Genomic DNA, 13,918 nt, shown 5'->3' on the forward strand with positions numbered 1-13,918 from the left:
TTACCAGCAATGAAAACAATGTTGCCATGCATCTTCAAGTCATTTCTGACTTATGGCCTTATGTGAATTTTTAATGGGGTTTCCTTAGAATTTGTTCAGAGAGGGTTTTCCAGAGGCACATCTTCAACCTCTTTCAGAGGGATTTTTTCCCCCAAAAGGCAGGGGAAATAAGCATTATGTGATCTCTAAGTACCGTAGGTATGTTCTACTCTTTAGAGAAAGAATGTATTTTGGAATTAAATATAGCTGTAAATACCTTTTGTTAGTACTTGACAACGGTCAAACAGTGTGAAAAACAGCCAAACAGAAAAAAGCCAACAGAATAAATGCATTTTTCAAACTGAGGTTTTAAATTGTCAAATAATCATTTAATAGTACAACCATTTGTAGTTAGCCGAGGAGAAAGTAAAGGACATAGTTGCAGCTCAAGTATCTGCTCATGTCAGGGGACAAAATTCAACAAAATATTTTGTTGCAATTGACCATCTCAATAAGAAAATGGGCTTTAAGTGTTTATTTGTATGGAAGCAATGACAAAGCATTTTGTTTGTGGTTTGCAGGAAAATAAAAAGCTCAGCAATGTTTGGGACAAACTGGGACAATATCCAAATACAAATGTCTAGAAGAAACTAGTTGGAAATGAAGAGTCTCCTACTTGTAACCGAGTTCCTTCCTCAATAGGTAAGGTATACAATGGCAATTTAGCAAGATAAAATTTTACTTGTTTTGTGGTTACTTTTAGTTCCTTTTATATTTGCTGGGTTTGGCCTCACTGAATAGTGGGGAACTATTACACAGTTCAAGCATTGGCTGGTGGCTGGGTGTTGACAGGACAAGGACGTAGATGTGTTATGTGTCACAGGCCAGTGTCTTACATATGCAAATGTTTTCTAAATTAATTAATAGTAACAGTTTAGTTAATTTTGAGAAATGATAAATAACTGAGAAGTGATAAATAAATACAGTTTATAAAACTGCAACTATGATAGAATTTCATTGCAACTACTGCAGAGAGGGCTCTTCCAAATCATTTTCTTGTCATTACAGACCAAACAAAAATCATCAATAGCTAACAATTCCTCTAAAGGCATACAGATTGCACTGAGTTCCAAATGGCAATAGACAAGGTTCAAGAATCTCACCTGTCGGCCTTGCCATGGCAAAGACTTTGTTAGGCTCAAGAAAGTATGCAAGATGAATGTTTTCTCCAGTACCAATGATACAGATGGGAAGAGATCACTGCCATCCCCTTCCTAGACCCCCAAATGAGCCAAAACATATAATTTATGTGAGCTCTGCATCTGATGTAAACAAACAGAGAAAAAAATCAACCTCTGTGTTCCCTCATTTGGCTCTGAACTGATGAGGAAGTGTGGTAGCACACTGATTTCTCTATGTGGCATTTGGGCACTCTGCACTCTTAACAGATGGCAAGCACAGAAGCAGAGAACACTGATATGCTGTTGCTGGCCCTCAATGTCTCTAAGCAGGAGGGGGATGGCAGAGGTGCATTAGTTGGTATATGACTTCATACTGTGTTTCAGAGATGCAAGAGGAAACAAAGGGATCTTCTGGCAATGATGTTTTTTGGTTCAACTTCGTTCATTTAGGCTTCAAAACTGAATTGGGTAGAATCAGGATTCTTGAGGATATGGGAGGTGAGGTTGGAAAACAGTCCACAAGCCACATTTTGCCAACCCCTGGTTTATACAGATATTTCATTAAAAAGAGTGCTATTCAACCAATGTAACCACACTTTTCTTATACGGCTGTTGGCCTATGGTTGCTTAACCATCAAGTCTCATAATTTCTGTAGCCAGTTAGTGAAGAATGTTCACCTATACAGAACATCTTCAGTAGTAATGCACTTTTTTTCCAAGAGCAAGAACAACGATAATAAATATCTGTACATTCACAAAACAATATGCATCATTCTTATTTCTTCTTCTTTTTGGAAAATGAGAAAGATAACCCCTCAATGTGTTTAGGAATCATTCCATTTGTTGCCCCAAGTTCTTTCTTCCTGATAATTAGACAAATTTTGAATAATGCAAATTAGGAAATGCTAGCCAATACAACAAGCAAACCACAATTGCTCTGTTATTTACTTTGTAACTTTACATTAGGGGAAAATCAATCAATTTCTGTCAAGAAAGTGTACCAGAAAGCGTACAAGCAGAAAGTCTTTAAAATGAGCCCATCATCTCAAATTAACCCTGGTAAATGAGTAAGATCTATTTGGATTCAATTCTACAGTTTTGTTTTCAAGAAGATTTCTAATGGATTTATTATGGGCAATCTGTACTTCAAACCTCACAAATATGTGTCTAAAATCCCTTGGATTTTTAAATATAAAATACATATGTAAAAAAGCATTGATAGGCTTAAAGAAATTATCTGCGGAAAGCTCAACTTTATGTGTGCAGTATAGCGTGAGCTTCATGATGTCAAGCACTGAAAAATTATTCTAAATGAATATGAATATACAAGACCATTTTAAGCCAGAATCACAGAAATAGGAAAATCTGTTCTTTCCACTCTCTTGAGATACTATACATGCTCAAGCAACCACTGCAGAGTTTAGCAAACATCCTACTATTGGAGCATATCTCCAACTAGCTTACAAGCCAAAGAAGGTACTTCTATGAAAATCTGGCTTCACATAAAATAGCTTCTTGATTGTACTGAGAACAACAGTCAAATAAATAAATAAATAATCCTCAGACAAATCTCTTTCCATGTCTTCATAGCACAATCCTTTCCTTTTCAAACACAATTTTAGACATTCTAGATCGGTGAGCAAAATGTGACTCTCCAAGGATCTTTTTGCAGTCCCTAAGCCCTCAGACAGGCATGACAGATGGTTTGATTGTTGGACTATGACTCTGGAGACCAGGGTTCAATTCTCTGCTTGGCAATGAAACCTACTGGGAAACCTTAGGCAAGTCGCAGACTCAGGAGAAGACAATGGCAAACTTTGACTTACCAAATCTTGCCAAGAAAACCCCATGATAGGTTTCCGTTAGGGCTGCTGTTAAGTCGGAAATTATTTGAAGGCACACAACAATAACAAGCCCCCAGACTCCCTTGATCTGTCCTTCTAACTAAAATAGTTGAGTTGGAAGTCTGGAAGTCCCAAGAGCAGTAATTTGCAGTAGCTTCTGACGTAAATGAAACCCTGTTTTTCAATACTAGAAGTAGACCAACTCCCCAACTCTGGGAGCACTTTTTAGGCAGCCACTGTGGCACCTGGGGGGGGGGGGTCCTAGGGCAGAAAATTGGTCACCACTGAAGGTCACCAACCCTTCTTTTGATATTTACTCACCTCCCTCCTGTAATATGTAAAGTCTTGCGGCTATTAAATATCTTAAACCTATCACAGTCCTATCCAGAATCAATACTGAGGGAGGAATTGCTCCATTCTCATTGTCAGCAGGCCAGATATTGCCCCGATACTGTACTTAGCACAGCCCCCACTTCACATTTAGATGACAATGCAACACAAGAGTACTGCAGTGTAATATCATTTCAGTGTTCACTTCAGTTAAGAGGCAACAGCTACATCAAGGCAACGCATTGTTACTCAGCTCCTCCTCAACAGTGGCCAACCTGGATTGAACTAATGAGAGATGCAATCCAACATCTGGAATACTACATATTCCCCAGTCCTAACTGACATGTATAGAAATAACTTTGCAGGCTGCAAGTGCCAACTCTGTATGAATAGCAACTTTTCAATTCAATTTTCAGTTTTATAAAAGATGCTGTTGACATTGGTCCAAAACACACTGCATAAATAATCTCCTGGCTCAGTGCTAAGGAATCCTGAAAATTGTCATTTATTGTGGCACCCAAGGTCTCTGACAGAGAAAGCTAAATGTCTCCCAAAACTGTAGTCCCCAGAATTCCCTAGCATTAAGCCAGGGCAATTAAAGCAATCTAAAACTACATTATTGCTGCAGTATGTTTTGGACCATTACTCCTAATGAAAAAGGCCTAAATCTAATTGTTAGTCCTAAATTGTGAATCAAGAATATATATGTGTTTGTGTGTGTGTTATTCTATAAAGTCCTATTGTTTCAGCGAGTCAATATGAATTGGAACGAGCAACTGAAATTAGATCCAAATAGGGACTAACTACCCCAAAACTATAAATGTGACTATCAAGCAGGCCACTTCAATTTGGAATGAAGTTACTGGAAACAGATGTGAGCTTAAGAGCCACTTTAATTGGTTAATCTTTTGATAAGAAAAGGAAAGATGTTTTCTGATCAAACCCTCAATAGCGTCTCAATAAAAACTGTCAGCTAGTAGTTCAGTTGTGTGATTCTTTTTTTCCCCTCCCTTGCTACTGTATATGTGGAAATTACTACTGGAGACTTCCATCTTCCATGATCTTGACTGAAGCATATTGTCTATATATCTGTTTAAATTACTTCTAGTACTTTCACACCACTTTTTTCACATTGGGTTAAACACATACAAACATAGACACAGACATACTTTATTTATTTATTTTTATATATATGCTTTCTTCCAAAAGGGGACCCAAGTTACTTCCTCATTACTACAAACCATAGTGATGCATCCAAACTGTGAACTATGGTTTCTGCCTGCCCTCCAAACTAAGCCAGCATCACACTGCAGTTTGCTATTTTAGTTCAGAAGAAAAATGAAAGGCATTAGTCAATAGTCTGAATATAATGTCAAGCTGAGGTTTGCACCTCAAGAGAAGGAACTGACTGAGGAGAGCATACAGTACATCTAGTGTAAGTGGGGCAACAGTCACTGAGTAAGTAAACCCTAAAAAAATAAAATCCAGATTTTTCACAAACTTGTTTCAACATAGGACTGAAAGAGAGAGCCATGAAGCGGGGGGGGGGGGGGGCTTAAAGCCACCCCCACCGAAGAAGCATTGGGACTGTGGCAAACACACACTGTGGCTCCAATCCACCCTGAACCTGACCCAAATAGGAGCAGAAAAGATTCACTCCTATTTGAGCCAGGAGAGCTGCCTTCAGTGGCTCTGCCACAATCCCAGGGCAATTTCTGGGTACTCTGGTGGTGGGTGGCATGTAAATGCCGCATCACTGGAGCATCTTGAAGTCTCCCCCATCTGGGCAGCTGGGGCAGCTTCCGGGTGGCTTGGGAGCGTGCAGCTTGTAAATGTCGTACTCCCAAGATGCCCGGAAGGTGGCTTTAACAGGCAGTCTGTTCCGGCCCATAGACTTGTGTAGACTTAATGACACACACATCCAATTCTTGGCAATCAAAGACAGATAAGTCTTACTGTCTGCTAAGAAGATCTGCAATAGTTTGCCAAATGTCTAAGGGGTTTCCGAGCCTTGGCTCTCCGAAATTCCATTAATACTCTGTTATTCCCCTTTTCCTTTGGTCTGACAGCATTCAAAAACAATAGTGGTTGTGGAAAATGGGAAGCAAGAATTTTGGTACGAATTCATTTGATAGGTGTACATTTTCTAAAGAGGAAGAGGATTTTCCTTCCCCACCCACACCCACCCCCCATGCAAAGAAATAATTGTGTTACTTACGGTAATTGCTATGAATTTCATCTATTTCATTCTCTGTCTGGGTCTTTGTAAATGTCATGCTCTGCAATAGGAGTACAAACATTACTTTTTAATGAAGAAAAGATTAAAGGTATGAAGCTGCACACTAAAGATTTTAAGAGATAATTATCTTGAAACCCAAAAATAGTCCCTTTCCCTGACTGTTCCCATTTTGACAGCTGCATTTCAAAATTCTCTCCTACCATATTCCACCAACCTTGCTGCATTTCACATTCATTGAATTAATTAAAGAGAAGTCATTTTTTCTATGTTCAAGCTAAGGTGCTCGCATTTCAAGACACATACACAAACCTTTTTATGATAAAAAATATTTTGATACAGTAAGTATGGATGTCTTGGAATTAAAAAATAAAACCACACACATATCATTTTGTGCCTATATTTATATGTTCGTTAGAATATTCCCCCATCCCATTTTAAGTGGCACACTTTACCAGACAAACATGGAATTCAATTTCTCAAAGGAAGTAACCAAGCTGGTGGTAAAGGAGAAAAGTCACGGTGTGACTGTAAGGCCTAGAAGAGTTAGAGCCATGTTGAAGATAACAGTTTTACTGAATAAGGAAATGTTGTACAGTGGACCTTCCCCATCAGCGGGGGTTTGGTTCCAGCCAAACCCCCTCACCCCATCCCAGAAGGCAAAAAACATGGAGAGTCACACCTCATATTATTCAATGGAGCCAAACATATACTAATATAGACAATGCAATCCACCAGCAATCAAATACAGTGAACCCTTGTTATCCGTTGGGGTTTGGTTCCAGGACCCCCTGTGGATAACAAAATCAGTGGATGCTCAAGTCCCATTCAATCCAAAGGCTTAACAAAATGGTGTCTGTTATATAAAATGGAAATTTAAGGTTTGCTATTTGGAATGTATGCTTTTCTGAATACACTGGGTCCTTATTATCCACTGGCATTTGGTTCCAAGATCCCCCGTGAATAATAAAATCCATGGATGCTCAAATCCATTAAATATAATGGCATAGCAAAACAGTGTCCCTTATATAAAATGGAAAATCAAAGCCTGCTATTTGGAATTATACTTTTTAAAAATATTTTCAAGCTGCAGATGCGTGAATCCGTGGATAAAAAAAATCCATGGATACGGACTGACTGTATTTTCAAACCGTGGATGCTTGAATCTATGGATAAAAAAATCTGTGGATAAGGAGGGCTGGTTGTATGTGGATCTCCAGCCCAAAGCATGAAGGGTCCACTGTAAGTTCCAAGTGATTTCAGTTTAAGTTACCCATGTAGAAAACATTCTGAGCTATGTTGCCAAACATCTTGAAATGTACTGCTGATAGGAAAACAGCTACAACATAAAATTAGATACAAAAAAATGGTGTGGCATACATAGTTTGGAAATAGCAGTTGCTCCTTTTTGGTGTGTGTGTATATATGTCGTACCCTTTGTTAATCATAGAATCATAGAGTTGGAAGAGACCGCAAGGGCCATCCAGTCCAACCCCCTGCCATGCAGGAAATCCAAATCAAAGCATCCCCAACAGATGGCCATCTAGCCTCTGCTTAAAGACCTCCAAGGAAGGAGACTCCACTACACTCCGGGGGAGTTTGTTCCACTGTCGAACAGCCCTTACTGTCAGGAAGTTCTTCCCAATGTTGAGGTGGAATCTCTTTTCCTGTAGCTTTCATCCATTGTTCCGGGTCCTGTTCTCTGGAGCAGCAGAAAACAAGCTTGCTCCCTCCTCAATGTGACATCCTTTCAAATATTTAAACAGGGCTATCATATCACCTCTTAACCTTGTCTTCTCCAGGCTAAACATCCCCAGCTCCCTGAGTCGTTCCTCATAGGGCAAGGTTTCCAGACATTTCACCATTTTAGTCGCCCTCCTCTGGACACGCTCCAGTTTCTCAATGTCCTTTTTGAATTGTGGTGCCCAGAACTGGACACAATATTCCAGGTGGGGCCTGACCAGAGCAGAATACAGTGGCACTATTACTTCTCTTGATCTAGACACTATACTTTTATTGATGCAGCCTAGAATTGCATTGGCCTTTTTAGCTGCCGCATCACACTGTTGACTCATGTTCAACTTATGGTCTACTTGGACTCCTAGATCTCTTTCACATGTACTTTCATTCAGCAATATGTCTCCCATCCTATATCTGTGCATTTCATTTTTCTGCTCTAAGTGCAGTACCTTACATTTCTCTGTGTTGAATTTCATTTTGTTAGCTTTGGCCCAGCTTTCTAGTCTATTCAGATCATTTTGAATATTGGTCCTGTCCTCTGGAGTATTAACTATTCCTCCTAATTTGGTGTCATCTGCAAATTTGATAAGTGTGCTCCCAATTCTGTCATCCAGGTCATTGATAAAGATGTTGAATAACACTGGCCCCAGGACAGAGTCCTGTGGGACCCCACTGGTCACTTCCCTCCAGGAGGAAAAAGAGCCATTGTTGAGCACCCTTTGCTGCCATGTCATAGCTTTGTAAGAATTCTATATAAAGTTAGTTTAATTGTGGAGCCCTGGGCTACCAAGCCAGAGTCCAACCTGAAGTGTATTGTTAAATAAACTGCTGGGTTCCATCTACTATCAGACTCCATCCATAAATTTTAAGGTGTTTTTAAAAAGTCTCTTTCAGGGCTATTGGAGATGACTATGCTAGGCATGATAACAACGTAGACAAATGTGAAACCTTGAGGCAGGATTCTGAGGCTGTGCAATAAATAATGGTCAAAAGAATGCATACAGATGTACATATTCTATGGAAGATCTTAATAAGGAACCAGAACATATGTTCATACTCAAGCATATAATCAAGGATTAGTTGTACTCTTACCTTCTAAATGCTATTTTTCATAAAATGTGTTACTAACTGTTCTTGAGTTGATCCCAACCTATGGTGACCCTGTCAATGAAACATCTTCAAGGCTCCCTGTCTTCCACTGCTCTGTTTAGGTCTTGTAGATGCAGCCCCATGACCTCCCTGATTTAGTCTATTCACCTGACATGTGGTCTTCCTCTCTTTCTACTACCCTCCACTTATTAATGTATTTTCAAATGAGTCATGCCTTCTTATGATGTGGTCAAAGTATGGCAACCTCAGTTTCATCATCTTGGCTTCCAGGGAGAGTTCAGGCTTGATCTGTTCAAGGTCCATTTGTTTGTTATTTTGGCTGTTCACAGGATCCTCAGTGCTCTTTTCCAGAACCACATCTCAAATAAGTTGAATTTTTTAATCTGCTTGTTGCACTATCCCACTCTGACATCCATACATGGTGCTGGGGAATACCACAACTTGGATAGTTCTAACTTTAGTGCTCTGGACCATATCTTTACTTATTAAGATGTTTTCTAGCTTTTTCATGGCTGCCCTTCCCATTCCTAGTCTTCTTCTTATCTCTTGATTGCAATCTCTATTCTATTCAATGTTTGATCCAAGGTACAAGAAATCTTAGCATCTTAAACTGCAGGCTTTGTAAAAGTGACCCAAATTAGAGGCGAAAGAATCTGGCTAAATTATTCATTCTCAATGAGACTGGCTATCTTGACATATCAAGATCCCCTCCCCCCTCACCATTCCCTTCTCCTTTTGTGTCGTGTCTTTTAGATTGTAAGCCTGCGGGCAGGGAACTGTCTGGTTAAAAATAATAATAAATGTAAGCCGCCCTGATAGACATTAGAGCTGAAGGGCGGGATATAAATACCTAAATAAAAAAATAAAATCAAGACAGGGTGTCAAAAATTTATTCATCCTGACAAGACTGCTTGCCTGCAACATAAGAACACAAACACTTTTTTCCACTGAGGTTTCTGCAATTTGTGCAACATGCCTCTATGCAAACCTGTTTTTTTTTTCCCTTTTTGAAACAAAGCACACACACAACCAGAGCAAGCCCATGAGGGTTGGGAGACTGATACAAAATTTACAACAATCCATCCAGTGTAATTGAAAATTAGGAAATCCATTGAACAAAGCAGCAACTGTTGCAGTTTAGTTATACAATTTGTACAAAAATCACCTCCCAAACAAGAAAACTGTCTGAAGAAAACATCACACTGGCTGCATCCACACTGTAGAAATAATCCAGTTTGACACTACTTTAACTGCCATGGCTCAATGCTATGGAATTCTCGGAATTGTAGTTTTGTGAGACATTTAGCCCATGTTACCCAAAATGCAAGAGTCCCAAGAGGGCACCCACAATCAATAAGAGCCAAGGCTGGGAACCCCCTCCAGACAATATACAAATAGTTAATTTAATTAGCTCAAATGACACCTGCAAGAGCACTTCAGGTAACAAAAAGCAGGGGTCAGATCTGTGTATAACAGTTCCAAAAAACTGAACTTCCAGAATGCAAGTTCCAAATGGAGTTTTATTTATAATAGCAAATGGGAAAATAAACTTTCAAACAAACAAACACACACACAAAAGAACTAATGATATAAAAGGTGTTAGCAGTTACTGATTTTCATGACTGCACAGGGTGATACTGTATCAGTTCCAGAAGCAGAGATGGGGATTCTGTGAAGTAAAATGGCTCATCAGCTGCTGGTGGATCTAGCAATGCTGAGGAGTCAAGGGAGATACTGACAGGGTGTTTATCTGACCTCAACCAAGGTCAAATTGGTGGTGTTTTGGCAGACACTTTTATAGGACATAATGATTCCTGGAGCAGTTTTGGGATTCCGGTGAAGCTCCCAGGAGAGAAGAATAAAAGTGGTAGTCTGTAAAGGGCTGGACAGTCACCACCAATGTCTCTGGACAAAGAAGTCTCATGTCCAGAGAGAAGTAATCTTGGACTTCTGTTCATGTGTAAGTCCAAGGTCTATTACCCACCATCACTCCTAAAAATAAAGGGATTATGCTGATTCTAACCTTAATTGATTTATCTTGGCCAAGTGCCCCGGCTTTCCCCATGCTGAGACAGCAAGATCTCCAAATATGGTTATGGATGTCCCTTTGTGGCAAAGCTGTTTTTTTGCACTGGAGGTGTCCTCTCGGCTACCTGCCTAACACATCTCTTTAATATTACATTGATATCAAAAGTTGAGCAAGGATGAAGGAAGGTTAGTCCATGGGGTAACACCTTTTCTGACAGAGAGCTCTGGTGTTCCAACAAACTACAACTTTCAGAATTTCACAGGACTGAGCCATGACATTTAAAGTGGTGTCAAATTCTGCAGCCACTGTCTCATAGACAAATAGAAAAATGCTGACATTTATCTCAGAAACTTCAATTGTCCCGAAGAGGTACATTGAAGCTGGCTACAGGGAACATCCAACAATTCCCTTATTACAATAGTTCCACTACCAACTAATTAGGGTTGGGCTTTTAATGCTTGTTTTTTTTAAGGTTCACATATAGCGTTTTAGTATACTATACTATTTTTAATGTTTAAACTCCATTAACTAATCGGTTTTTAAAACTTACATTTATGTTTAATGCTTTTGTTTTGGTTTTAATTTGTAATGTTTTCAATATATTTTTACATGTTTTGAGTCCCATTATCAGGAGAAAGGCAGGATACAAACTAATCACATAAAAACAGTAACAACAACAATAATAATTTATCATGCTTGCACACAAACATGAGACAAGCAAAGATCTACATTTCCTAAGCAGCCCTTGACAAACTTGTGTTTAATGGGACATTCTTCTATTCATGGAAATGCCATCACCTCATCCTGAACAGACTAAGCAAATTTAAAGTAAAAACTACCCACATGCTTTCTCAGTTGACCATCACCTTTGCAAAAAAAGGACACTGTAGAATTTTCATTAAACTGAGTGACACATGCCTCTTTCACTTTACTAAGTCTCAAATCAAAGGTTGGCAACTTACATCTTCCCTAGGTTTACTGGATTCAAGCTGTGCTCGAGTCTTCTCAATATTTTCCAGTTCTTTTACTATTTCCGCAACTGTTGGAATAAACAAGCACCATAAACAGTAGTCCAACACAATAGGAGGGCTTATTACAGCCAACTGTAATATGGCTAAGAGTACATTGAATAGTTTATGTTGAGATGTAAGGGCTGAAAAACACTGATCCCTAAGTGAAAATACATTCTGAACTACAATAAGATCCATTTTAACAGATGGGGACACAAATAAGGAGTGGAGAGAGAAAGGGGAAGGATGTCTCAACTGCTTGTTTAAAGCGAGAACTGAAAAGAGCAAGAAATAATAAGTCAGTTGCAACTGGTGAAAGAGGTCAAGAAAATAACTAGCTACAGCTATGTGCCAGAGAGAATTCTTCATTCTTTTTTCCTGTCTTTAACTGAAGTAATTCTTTTTTAAATAAATGTTTATTAAATTTTAAAACAACACTTAATACATAAAAAATAAAAAATAACATACATACATACATATGGATCATCCAATTATCTATCTGTCGTAAGTGTAGCTGAACTTACAATCTTACAATCTTATTCAATCATTCACCCTTACATACCAAACATTTTGGTTATGCCATTATTGAGCTTATGTTCTTATTAGTTTTCTTATTTAAGTGAAGTAATTCTAACAAGCTGTAAGAGACCGTCTTCAGGGATTTTTATCATTAGATAAGATGATTCCTGAGAGAAGGAGGTATGTAGTTAAAAGGGACATTATTAGGGAAAGACAAGGACTGTGAAATAGCAGCCCATCTGCAGGCCATCATATACTTGTTTTCTGCTCCCTGTGTGCCCAATTCCCTACTCATCCCAAATGGCATCACCAGCCACTGAAAGTTCAAATACCCAAAGATCTGAGCACAGAAATATGCTGCAAGAGCTTTGAAAATCAGTACAGAAAGGACTGTGGATCACCACCTTTTCTCCAAATAGTAGTTACATTTCTTATTTGTCAAACACCTTGCTTTGTACTGCAGCAGCTGTTACAGGAACCACTTAAGAAGCTGGCCTTTTTCTACTAAAATGTTTTGCACTGACCAGATAATGCTACAAATGATTCATATGGATGGAAATGTTTCATAACAATATGCTCAAAGATAATTCCATTGCATTATAGTCACTCTAATTTGAGAGATAGAGAAAAAGATGTGTGTGTAAGGGAGTATGTGACTGTATCTCTGTGTCCAGTTTTCTCCCAGTCATCTCAGTTGCACTATTGTATCTCCATTCTTCAAAAACTTCTACCAAATATCAGTTACACAGCATTTAATAAGGTGGCTTAATTCAGGATCAAAATCATCACAAAGTGATCAGGTCATGTGGATTCTAAGAACTAGCTCGTTTAATACCTGTAGGTAGAAAATCTGTCATGTCCCAATAATATTTCACCCATTTTTGAAATATTGTGTGGTGCAGCAATAAGAGCTTTGGGCTTTTAGCACCAAATACTTGTTGCACTCAAGTGATTTTAATAAGAGAAGGTGAATGGGTTCAAATAGAAAAATAAAATACAAGAATGCACAGGAGGATAGACTGATTATTTTTATCAAGAAACTTAATTAGACTTTCTAGTTTACATGATAAAAAGTGACTCCATGAAGCATCTATCCAAACCACAAGGTGAACAGATGGAAGATAGGAAAGGCCCAAGTGGTTAGTAATATAAGTATGTTCTTCAATAGAGAAAGTTCAGAAACAATACTCACAAGCCACATTTAAAGAAAGCACTCTTTTTATGATTGCAATTTTGCTTGTCCTTTCAATTTTGGTTGTCTTTTTATGAGGTCTGGGCCATGCTATGCTCATACTCCCTTTTTTTCAAAGGCTGTCTTTCATAGGAATGGCAAGGGATGATTTATGAGAACAAGGAATGCTTCTCAGAACTTTATTCAACCCTGAAGTATTACCCACGTGAAGCTTCCTATTTATTTATTTATTACATTCAGACCTCACCCTTCAGTCAAAAGGACTCCCACAGCACCTTGCTAATAGCTAATTGGACTATCCCTGCCCTCAGGATTCCAATCCAAGTCTAGGCTGGTCTACACTTAAGTATATTATGTGAACTGTTGCGCATTTTTGCACTTTTGGATCAATGCAAATTTGTATCTATCCAGGCTCCCTCTGCCAAAAACATGCAGCTGTGAGAATTCATGTGAAATGGATGGACAGTCACACATTTGATAATGCACATCCTCATGGTTGTTGTTGTGTTGTTAGCTACCCTTGAGTCGACCCCTGTGGATGAGACATCTCCAACACCTATCCTCCACTGCTTTGCTTCGGTCCTGTAGACCTATCCTCCCTCAGTGAGTTTAACCATCTGGTGTCCAGTCTTCCTCTCTTTCATTGCCCCCCCCCCCACCCCACCTTTCCAAACATTAACATCTTCTGACCTCTTGGATCCTTGTAGATAGTCTATAAAAATCACCATTCCTTTTTCAGTGGAGTTTA

The 13,918-nt window shown here is 38.9% G+C and overlaps 1 protein-coding gene across 5 annotated transcripts in view; it reads right to left on the reverse strand.

The window, feature by feature from the left end:
- The window catches only part of RAD18 (RAD18 E3 ubiquitin protein ligase), a 185,405-nt gene that overhangs the window by 97,042 nt on the left and 74,445 nt on the right, over window positions 1–13,918 (reverse strand). For all 5 annotated transcript variants that reach the window (XM_089520335.1, XM_089520324.1, XM_089520343.1 and 2 more), the window contains exons 8-9: window positions 11,412–11,488; window positions 5,553–5,613 (exon numbers count right to left, since the gene is read on the reverse strand). In XM_089520335.1, coding sequence (XP_089376461.1) covers window positions 5,553–5,613; window positions 11,412–11,488 — 138 coding nt within the window. The remainder of the gene's footprint in view (window positions 1–5,552; window positions 5,614–11,411; window positions 11,489–13,918) is intronic.

The sequence above is a fragment of the Sceloporus occidentalis genome, unplaced genomic scaffold (assembly GCF_023333645.1).
Source record: "Sceloporus occidentalis isolate IW3139 unplaced genomic scaffold, rSceOcc1.0.p SCAF_1, whole genome shotgun sequence".
Classification (NCBI taxonomy): domain Eukaryota; kingdom Metazoa; phylum Chordata; class Lepidosauria; order Squamata; family Phrynosomatidae; genus Sceloporus; species Sceloporus occidentalis.